Below are 11,809 nucleotides of genomic sequence, written 5' to 3'. Positions count from 1 at the left end.
AATCAAATTTAAAAGTGGATATACAAATATTGCTGATACTCATATTTACATTATGATTTTAAAGGATCAGGTAGTATACATGTATCTACTTGTAAGAGACAGAATTATCATCCTGATTGTCGTGGCCTCTTTCACAGTTATTCTCCTTGGCAAACACCTTCACAAAAACTTTTACAAAGATACATTGCTGAATCCAGTAAATGTTCTACCAAGCCCCCCCCCCTCCCCCTCATCTTAGCTCCCCACGAAAATATTAACAGCTGTGAAGGGGAAATTTCAAACGTACTGTGCTACTACATATGGCATTTGGATTCTTAAAAAATTCTTCCTGATCTGCTTCATACTTTTTTATTGAAAAATAAATATTAACGTTAAACTAAAAACTCAACTATATGGCAAATGGGATGTTTTCAGCATCTCCATCGTCAACTTCCCAAAATTATGTAGCAATGTTCCATTATCATTTACTTATGGTGTTTATATATCTCAACTGATTCTAAACACAAAAGCTTGTTCTGCGTATGATCATTTTTAAAATCAGGACAGGCCACTGACAAACACATTGATGTTACAGGGGTTTCAACGGTCTTGTTTTAAGCCAGCATGGTCGTTATAACGATCTAGTTTGCCAATTCAACATATCATTGGGTCAAACACTGTGACGTGTTTCATACCGATTTTCAGACCGTTATTGGCACACTGATTTTGACTACGGATTACTCCGTTTACCTTATCAAAATATAGGGCTCACGGCGGGTGTGACCGGTCGACAGGGGATGCTGACTCCTCCTAGGCACCTGATCCCACCTCTGGTATATCCAGGGGTCCGTGTTTGCCAAACTCTCTATTTTGTATTCCTTATAGGAGTTATGAGATTGATCACTGTTGGCTATTTTCACCTTTCATCATAACATTCGATATCTTTTGAAATTATTTCATTGTTCACCAATACGCTTTGCAAAAGAGCATTCAGGTGACCGCCTTTTATGTGTGAAGCAATGGCGTATGTGTCAACAGGGTACCAAACACTCAGTCTGACAGGTGAAAATAAATTCCTGTCCTCATTTCTCCCCGTCTTGCCTTTTTATGACCTTATACTTGATAATGCATTCTTGTGATTAGAATTAAAAATTTAGAAATCAACTATATTACTGCGTCTACATTTCCTACATTGAATATTTTAATTCTCAATATGAAATGTGATACATGTACATGTCACTGTACACCGAACGTGAAAAAGGCGGTAATTATGCAGTATGTTTTAATAAATTGAATTGCAATACAAATCTGTGCACAATAGGAGGTAGAGAATGTTATCACATCAAATTTAATTGTTTTACAACATGTATACATTATTGACATTTTTATGCCTACCAGATGGTATTATACTTGAATATGAGCAATATGAAATATATAATGCATACAATGATAAATACTATATAAATGATATGATTGCATTACAATGCTTGTACTTAAAGTGATGTTTAACGTGATAATTCTACTGATGACTAATTACCATTTTTGAAAATAATTCGACCAAAGGGATTGGTGGCAACTCCCATAACCCCGTCTCTAGATCCGCCTCTGATGTACAACCCCCATAACCCCGCTTCTAGATCCGCCACTGATGTACAACCCCCGTAACACCACCTCAGGTACGATCGCCGTAACCCCGTCTCTAGATCCGCGCCTGATATACAACCCCCATAACCCCCTCCTCTAGACCCACCTCTGTAACTCATCTTTTAAAATACAATGGTCTACCACACTATCAGAATCAAAATGGCGGAACTTTTTCGATTTAGCCACAGATTTCTTCATTAGTAATCCTTTGATTTTTCCCCTTTGAACAATATTATTGTAAAATTAGTGCTGTTAACCCTAATTGTAGGGGGGATAACATATATTTGAAGAGGTTTGACATTAAATACAAATCATATCTTGTCGGTTTACTGAACAACAACAACAATCTAATTCTGAATAAAAAGATAGTAAGTTTGCCTAAGCATATGCTACACTGATTTACAAATTAAATCATTCTTTTTGACTGAAATATATTATATAATGTAAAAGAAATTAAAACACAACGATAGGAAAATAAACATATTCAGTTAAAATTTTATAAGGTTATTCTTTTAATTTGTCCTTGGTTGAAGGTCAGAGAATGGTCACTGTTTCCCCACCCTTGTGCTTTCTATTGTTTTCTCGCCCCTTGTGCTTTCTGTTGTTTTTTGACAAGAAGCGTGATACTGCAGAAGGATACGAGGTTCGTCGCTGAAAATCGTAGCATTGAATTATAAGTTAAAAACATGAGAAAAAGGTGAATATATTAATGTTCATTATCATAATAAGCATTACTCAATCTAAAACAATCCTATAGAGAATACAGGGATATGTTCCTAAATACTTTGAATAACACCCAGGCTTAGGCTTTTCTAAGTTCCAGAGTTCATCGTAAACTTTTAGAATTTCGTAACTTTACGATAGTCCTTGGGCTAGCCATAATCAGATTTTGTTTTTCGTTGTTTTCTTTCATCTATGTAAAAATGACCACCCTCGTGCTGTTTCACGACAAAGACAAGTCTCCCTGTCATTATTGAATTTTAGCTACTCAAACACACGTCAGTAAATCTTTTAAATAGAACTTTCAAATTTCTTTATGTAGGACACTTGCTACATAAAATATATGCAAGGGTTTAAAATATATATGCTTTATTTGTTGAGTTATTCTGGTTGCAATCATTAAACTCGATCTTAAAATATTTGGAACTTGTATATTTTTTATGATGTTCAAAATTGTAAAATATCATCCCTAACTATGTAAATCTATACAAGATTATCCCACTGTTTATTGAGAAAACGTGATAAAAATCAAGTTAACTTTCCTGCAGTGAAATCTATTCATTTCACTTACATAAACATATATCTACATGTAGTATCCATTTTCATCATCATTTGTGAAGAAATTTTGTAGCAAGTGACCTTCTAAAGCTTTATCAATTTTTAACGCAACTTTAAAATTTATGTTGATACAAAGATAAAAAGCTTAGACATGACATTCATATTAATGTACAGAATTTAATTTGTCTTATCTTATTCAAGTATACAAAAATCATCCTGAGGGGCCTCCGTGGCCGAGTGATTAGAGCGTTCGAATCCTGCTCGCGCCGGTAAGTGAGAAAGTTTCCCAGTTTACTTTCGGAAGGTCGGTGGTCTCTTCCCAGGTGCATTGTATCTAGGTTCTCTCTTCCACCAACAAAAAAATGGGCGCCACCTTATAACTGAAAAATTGTTGAGTGTGGCGGAAAACATAAAAAATCAATCAATCAATCAAAAATCATCCTTACCTTGAACGAACTTCCAGTTTTCTGGGAAGAAAGACAGCATTTTCCGGGGATGAACAGAGTTCCTTTGTAAGTGTCGCATGGAAATTGTCAACTACTCTCGAAAGATCAAATGGGAACCTAACTCTATGAAGTTTTGCAGTATTTATAATTCCTAAAACAGAAAAATTACGTACTTCACTAAACAACTAAGCTGAAACATCTGTACATTGATTATCTAAATGCTTTATGGTGTCAAGACATGCTAGAACAGAATCCTTTAACTTGAGCAGTAATTACTTCATCGCCAAGTGTTCGCCAGAAAGAAGAGAAGGTCATGGGTCCTTCGGATGAGACCTTAAAACAGAGGTTTTCGTGACAGTTGACAATAAGGAACCGTATGAAGAATTTGATACTAGTCATGGTTGTTAAATAAGTATAACGATTGCTTTGAGACCAGAAGATTGTTGCCGGGTTCGGATCCCAGCCGCGCTAAGAGTTAGGAGTAGCGACACGGTTCCAAGCGCTCGGATTAATAAGTGATGTCACTTGCAAGAGTAGAATTTAGCCCTATAGAGAAATTGCCTATATAATCACTTAACAAGTGCCAACATATTTTTAAGAGTGAAAAAATGTCGAAGTGACGTGAAAATTATTAAAAGTCAATTAGATAAATATGTGGCACGCCATCTGAAAGTGTACTCGATTATGTCTCGACAAAAGTGAAATATTCTCGCTGGGGCGTTAAACAACAGTCAAACAGAATTCTTCTTTGATTCAAGTACATGTAGTTGCATCTCAACTAAATTAATTTCAAAGCTTATTTCTTACCCATTTGAATTCCCCTTCTACGTCTAGTATTCCAAATACATTCATATCCACCGTCTTTATTGTAGCAGGTTGATTTGGCAGGACAAAGGTCAAAAGTGCATTCGTCCATATCGCGCTCACATCGGTTTCCAACGTAACCTCCATGACAGTGACAGCGATAACCATATGGTTCCAAACTACAGGTTCCGTTATTGAGGCAAGGGTTCACGTGGCAATGATCAATAAAGTCACAGTGTTGGCCGATGTACCCGGGGTCACATATGCAGGAATATGTATCATTCTGGTTGATACACTTTGCGTTGTCCCCACACGGATGCTGAAGACAGTAGTTATAGTATTGACAGTTTCTTCCGACCCACACCGAAGAACAGGTGCAAGTGTAAGTGTCATTCAGGTTGACGCAAATACCGTTGTTTACGCATGGAACTGAAAGACAGAAATCTTTATTTTCACACTTTTTACCGACCCAGCCGTTCTTACATTCGCACGAAAAGTCACCACTTCCGTAGTCATTATGGCATATTCCACTATTAACGCACGGAGACGAAAAGCAGAAATCGAAATAGCTACATCTTTCTCCATACCAGTTTTTCGAACAAGAACAGAGAAAAGTCCCATTTGCATTAGAACACGTTCCATTATTCATGCAGGTAACCGAGGCGCAATAATCTTTATCCGAACAGGTGCTACCTATCCATCCATTGGGACACTGACACTGGAAACCAATTCCTGTTTCAACACAAGTGCCATTATTCCTACACGGCGAACTCAAACAAGGATGATATTCACAGGCGTAAGTTGTTTTCGTATTTATGCATTTTTCGTATGGAGCACAAGGATTGTTGGTACAGAAGTTCCGCTGCTGACAGCGTGTTCCAGTCCAATTCGTCGTACATGAGCATTCAGGTCCGTTTAGCCTGTCAATACAATGACCACCATTCAAACAGGCAAAGGTTGAACAATCGGCACAACGATAACCACTGAGTTCGTTAATACATGTCGTGTTCTGCGGACACGGCGAAGTCCTGCATTCATCTATATCATTATCACAAAGGTCTCCTGTCCAGCCCGAAATACAATTGCAGCGATAGGATCCATACGTGTTAACACACGTTCCTGAATGCTTGCATGGCGAGATCATTTTGCACTCGTCTACATCACTTTCACACATACGGCCCGCGAAACCTGTTGCACATTCACAGAAAAATGTATCATCGACATCTATACAAGTTGCATTGTTTTGGCATGGTTGAAGAGAGCAAGACTTCGTATGAATTTCGCAGTGTCTCCCAGACCATGACGACGTGCAGCTACAAGAGTAATTCCCTTCATGGTTTATGCACGTACCGTGGACTCCACATGGAAAGTAATTACATTCATTCACGTCTCTCTGGCACGTGTCACCTTCCCAATACTGAGAACACGAACAGGTAAAACTATTTAGATCATCTTGACACGTTCCGTTGTTGAGGCAAGGAAATGAAATACAGTCATCGGTGTTAATTTCGCATTGTAACCCTTCCCATCCGACTTCACAGTCACAGACAAAGCTGCCTATAGTGTTCTTGCACTTCCCATGTCCGGAACAAACACCAGCGATTGAGCATTCATTCATATCCTCTCCACATCGACTTCCATTCCACCCTGGCAGACAATGACATTTTGCAGTCGCTACTTCATCAAGAACTGTCAATGTTGATAAGGAAAAGGGATCCGATCCTGTATGTTCAAGCATCTTTTGTTCAATTTCTATGGAACAATTTCCTCCATTTCTACAAACGTGGTCCTGACAAGGATCACGAATGCTACAATCACCACCTACCCATCCAGGTTCGCACAAGCAAGTGAAATTAGTCGGTGTATTTGAACAGTTTCCGTTACCTTTACATGGGTTAGAGCTACAAAAATCCGCATCTGAGCAATTGATTCCTGTCCATCCCTTGTCACACACACATCGCAACGTGTTATTTTCAGATAGACAATTTCCGTGTACACCACACGGATTGCTAAAACAATGATCAATGTACTGACACAAACTTCCAGATAACCCAGATGGACAATCACACGTGTAACCGTTCCCGTGTTCTGTACATACGTGGGGACTAGTACAAGAATCCGGTTTGCAGTTTTGAATCAAATTACACGTTTTGCCTGTGAAACCGTCATCACACAAACAAAGAAAATCATTATGCCCAGTGAAACACTGCCCATGATGTGAGCAGGATATATTATGACAGAAGTTGTATGTCTCACAGTCAACACCCAACCAATCAGGAAAACAGTCACAGACATAACCTCTGTGATTGATCTCCGGGAAGCAGGTTCCATGATAGTTACAGGCAGACGAAGTGCACATCTGAACTGAGGTATGTTCTGGTGTAGTAACCGCTTCCGTACTGATTTCTGTGACTAACGGAATATCGCAATGGCGCCCAGTATATCCATCACTGCAAAAACATTGGTAAGTTGTATTGAGATCGTAACATACTCCATGAAGGCATGGGTTGATGTAACAGTCAAATGGGCGTTCACAGTGAACACCATAGAATTCTTCGTTGCAAGAGCAGACAAATCCATGTTCCTCATTGTAACATATTCCATGTCCACTACAGTTTTGCCTGTAACAATAGTCGCGTACTTGACAGTGTGAACCAGTGTAGCCAGTAACGCATTTACACGTATAACCAGAATTTCCATCGACACAAGTGGCACCGTTAATGCACTGATGACGAGAACAGTAAGTTTGTTCGCAGTCTTTCCCAGTGTATCCAGCGTCACATCGACACGTGTACGAGGTTCTCCCATTCACACATCTACCGTGGTTATAACAGTGCTGGTTGTTACAATAATCTATTTTTTCACAGTTTGTACCGGTGTATCCAGGGTTACAATTACATGTATATTTGGTATTTCCGTTACGACAAGTACCATGGTTAGAACAATGTTGGTTGTAACAATGATCTGTTCTATCACAGTTTGTTCCAGTATATCCCGCAGTACAGGAACACTTATATCCACTGTTAGTATTTGTACACGTTCCTTGTTTACATGGGTTACTATGACAATAGTTGTTTAATTCACAGTTATTTCCGAGATACTGTGGCGGACAATGACACGTGTACCCACTGCGGCCATTTTGACATGTTCCTCTCCTGCTACATGTCTGACCGTGACAATAATTCCGAGTTTCACAAAGTGATCCCATGTATTCCGGCGTACAAGAACACGTATAGTTTGACGCTCCACTATGACAAGTAGCTCTATTTTTACACGTGTTATTGAAGCAATAATCATGTTCACAGTCATTACCTAGGAAACCAGAATTACACTTACAGGAGTAACCAAGGTGACCATTCTGACACGTTCCATGCCCACTACAGTTCTTGTTGTAACAGAAATCACGCACTTCACAGTGGATACCTTTATGACCATGGACGCATTTACAGGTATACTTAGAATTCCCATTCACACATGTGCCGCCATTCTGACATTGATGATTATTGTAACAATAATTCCGTGTCTGACAGTTTTTACCCGAGTAGCCTGCGCTACAACTACATGTGTATGAACTTTGTCCATTCACACATCTACCGTGGTTAGAACACTGCTGATTGTTACAAAAATCTGTTTTTTGACAGGTTTTACCTATGTATCCAACGTTACATGTACAAGTATATGCGCTATTTCCGTTGTGACAAGTACCGTGGTGAGAACAATGTTGATTGTAACAATGATCTGTTCTATCACAGTTTGTCCCGGTATATCCCGCAGTACAGGAACACTTATATCCATTGTTAGTATTTGTACACGTTCCTTGTTTACATGGGTTACTATGACAATAGTTGTTTAATTCACAGTTATTTCCGAGATACTGTGGCGGACAATGACACGTGTACCCACTGCGGCCATTTTGACATGTTCCTCTCCTGCTACATGTCTGACCGTGACAATAATTCCGAGTTTCACAAAGTGACCCCACGTATCCCCGCGTACAAGAACACGTATAGTTTGACGCTCCACTATGACAGGTAGCTCCGTTTTTACACGTGTTATTGAAGCAATAATCATGTTCACAATCATTACCTAGGAAACCAGAATTACAGTTACAGGAGTAACCATGGTGACCATTCTGACACGTTCCACGCCCACTACAGTTTTTGTTGTAACAGAAATCACGCACTTCACAGTGGATACCTTTATAACCATGGACGCATTTACAGGTATAATTAGAATTCCCATTCACACATGTGGCGCCATTGTGACATTGACGATTATTGTAACAATAATTCCGAGTCTGGCAGTTCCTACCCGAGTATCCTGTGCTACAACTACATGTGTATGACGTGTGTCCATTCACACATTTACCGTGGTTAGAACAGTGATGGTTCATACAAAAATCTATTTTTTCACAGTTTGTACCGGTGTATCCAGGGTTACAATTACATGTATATTTGGTATTTCCGTTACGACAAGTACCGTGGTTAGAACAGCGCTGGTTGTTACAAAAATCTATTTTTTCACAGTTTGTACCGATGAATCCAGGGTTACAATTACATGTATATTTGGTATTTCCGTTACGACAGGTACCGTGGTTAGAACAGCGCTGGTTGTTACAATAATCTACTTTTTCACAGTTTGTACCGATGAATCCAGGGTTACAATTACATGTATATTTGGTATTTCCGTTACGACAGGTACCGTGGTTAGAACAACGCTGGTTGTTACAATAATCTATTTTCTCACAGTTTGTACCGGTGTATCCAGGGTTACAATTACATGTATATTTGGTATTTCCGTTACGACAAGTACCGTGGTTAGAACAGCGCTGGTTGTTACAATAATCTACTTTTTCACAGTTTGTACCGATGAATCCAGGGTTACAATTACATGTATATTTGGTATTTCCGTTACGACAGGTACCGTGGTTAGAACAACGCTGGTTGTTACAATAATCTATTTTCTCACAGTTTGTACCGGTGTATCCAGGGTTACAATTACATGTATATTTGGTATTTCCGTTACGACAAGTACCGTGGTTAGAACAGTGCTGGTTGTTACAATAATCTACTTTTTCACAGTTTGTACCGGTGTATCCAGGGTTACAATTACATGTATATTTGGTATTTCCGTTACGACAAGTACCGTGGTTAGAACAGTGCTGATTGTTACAATAATCTATTTTTTCACAGTTTGTACCCGTGAATCCAGCGGTACAGTTACATGTATATGTGTTTTGACCATTTACACATTTACCATGGTTTGAGCATATTTTGTTGTAACAGTAAGTGTGCTCACAGTTTGTGCCCGTGTATCCTGAATGACAAGTACATGTGTACGTGGTTCGTCCGTTATGACAGGTGCCATGACTAGAGCATTTCTGATTGTAACAATAATCTCGTGTCTGGCAATCTTTACCGATGTACTCAGAGGTACAGTTACATCTGTATGAGGTATGTTCGTTATGACACGTACCGTGGTTAGAACAGTGCTTATTATTACAATAATTCCGTGTTTCGCAGTCTTTATCGGTGTATCCGCCACTACAGGTACACGTGAACTCATTGTTTCCGTTGTTACAATTTCCGTGGTTTGAGCAGTTCTTGTTATAGCAGTAGTCATGGATTTCACAGTCGGTGCCTTTATACCCTGGGTTACAAGAACAATGACGACCCTTTCCAACCACGTGACAAATACCGTTACCACTGCAATTAATTCCCCCACAATAGTTATACTCACTGCATGTTCTCCCAGTAAAATAATCAACACATTTACACTGGTATCGTGTCGGGGTGTTCGTACAGATTCCCGAGTTAAGACAAGGCTGACTGGCGCAGTAATCCCGAATTTCACAATATTGACCCATATAACCTTTTTGGCAGTGACAGGTATAGTTTGTTTCACCAATAACACACGTAGAATGATGTTGACATTTATTGTTTCCACAGAAGTCTCTGACGGAACAGTCAGTCCCAGAGTAGCCTGAATCACACGTACACACTGTCTTATGATCTCGGACACTACACGTTCCATGGTTATTACACGTGATGCCGGAACACGTGTGTGCCGTTAAAGCTTCACAGTTTTTACCAGTGGTTCCGTTCTTACACTGACACTGGTAACTCCCTATTTTGTTGATACATTCTCCGCCATTACAAGGCTTCAGTAAACATTCATCCTCATCCAGCTGACACTTCAGACCGTACACGGAGGGAGGACAGGTACAATGAAAACTACCAACAGTGTTTGTACATTGACCATGACTGCAGAAATTATGTGTAGAACATTCGTTAACGTCTTGGTCACAGTTGGTGCCACCCCAACCTACAATGTATGCGAAATCTTTAAAGTGTTAACGTACCCACCCACCCATTCATTAAATTTCTCAAGTTGGTCTGATGTCTGAATACCTAGATCAGATTGGAATTCTAACTCACCCATTTTACAGTAGGTATGCCCGTTGACTACACACTTCCTTGGATTACCAGGACAGTGAGCGGTACATTCTGATCCATAGTAGCCCTCAGAACAGTACACTTTGTAAGTTAACTGTAATCTAAATGTAACAATCTTATCAATCATTTGTTAAGAGATTTAAAGAAACTAATATGGAAAAATTTATATCAACATTGGATACGTTTAAACTGAAAAGTTGATATTATATTATGTGAGTATGAAAACTCATTACGAGAAAGCATTGTGATCCGATAAATAACTGGCTACTAATTTTTTCTGTCCCCAGTTTTGTGACAGAATGTTGTTCCCAATTTTAAGACTGTAATCAGAAAACTCGTTCTGGTAGATGAGTCGTGTAGAGGGTCCCATATCATACACGTTCACTGATATCTTGTCAAGGTATTTTTTCTAAATGAAAATAATATGAATGTAATTTTAAGTTAAGAAATGCATTTTGTACGCATGAAGCACATTTATAGTTTTGCTTTAATCATCTTATCGCATGACAAAGAGGATGAACCTATTATGCCATTACATATTGTACCACTTACCTTTGCTCATACGGGAAATATGAAAATGTACAAGATTTTTAATGACAGTGGTGAAACATCAAGAGGTCAAAAGAACGAAAAAATTTCAAGTACAGACCAAGAATGGTAAAAAAAATCTACTTTAATGTTTTTGAATTTACAAACGATAACAATATCACTGGTATTAAACTGTTCGTTACTATCATCCCAAGATGGCGGAAGGAAATTCCGGAAAGACCACGTTTACTTATTATATCTATTTGTACTGTTTATTTGCGAATGATATGTAGGCAAGAAATATACACTAGCAACAATTACGATCAGGTGTTATTTTATCTTTTATACGGCTCATATGAACAGAAAATTCGTCGTTGAAAAAACAGCGAGGATGATAGTAACGGAAATGAACGATGATAGTAACGTAAAACTTTCGTTACTATCATCCTTGATATTTTTTTTGATAAGATAATAAGAAAAGATTTGTATAAGATAAGGAATATATATTTGTACTGGTTTTGTGACCACAAGACTTTCAAATTGTGCACAGGGTAAACAAAACAACATGACCTATACTGGCATTTTCCCTCCTATTTTTTACGTTTTTATTTAGCAGCCAGAGTAGTTTTCCCTGTATCTTCTTTCGCTTTACTTCTATCTTGTAAATGAGAGTTT

At 38.7% G+C, this 11,809-nt stretch overlaps 1 protein-coding gene across 1 annotated transcript; it reads right to left on the bottom strand.

Moving 5' to 3' along the window:
• Positions 1–1,247: 1,247 nt before the first annotated feature.
• LOC125656770 (fibrillin-2-like) lies at positions 1,248–11,716 on the bottom strand. The gene is made up of 6 exons (XM_056142929.1): positions 11,711–11,716; positions 10,840–11,015; positions 10,589–10,707; positions 4,155–10,475; positions 3,348–3,498; positions 1,248–2,274 (listed from the first exon to the last, which is right to left on the bottom strand). The coding sequence occupies exons 1-6, from the start codon at positions 11,714–11,716 to the stop codon at positions 2,169–2,171; spliced, it is 6,879 nt and encodes a 2,292-aa protein (XP_055998904.1). The 3' UTR covers positions 1,248–2,168.
• Between the last annotated feature and the right edge of the window lie 93 nt (positions 11,717–11,809).

This window comes from Ostrea edulis, chromosome 7 (genome assembly GCF_947568905.1).
Source record: "Ostrea edulis chromosome 7, xbOstEdul1.1, whole genome shotgun sequence".
Taxonomy (NCBI): domain Eukaryota; kingdom Metazoa; phylum Mollusca; class Bivalvia; order Ostreida; family Ostreidae; genus Ostrea; species Ostrea edulis.
This window is presented reverse-complemented; position numbering and strand designations above follow the sequence as displayed.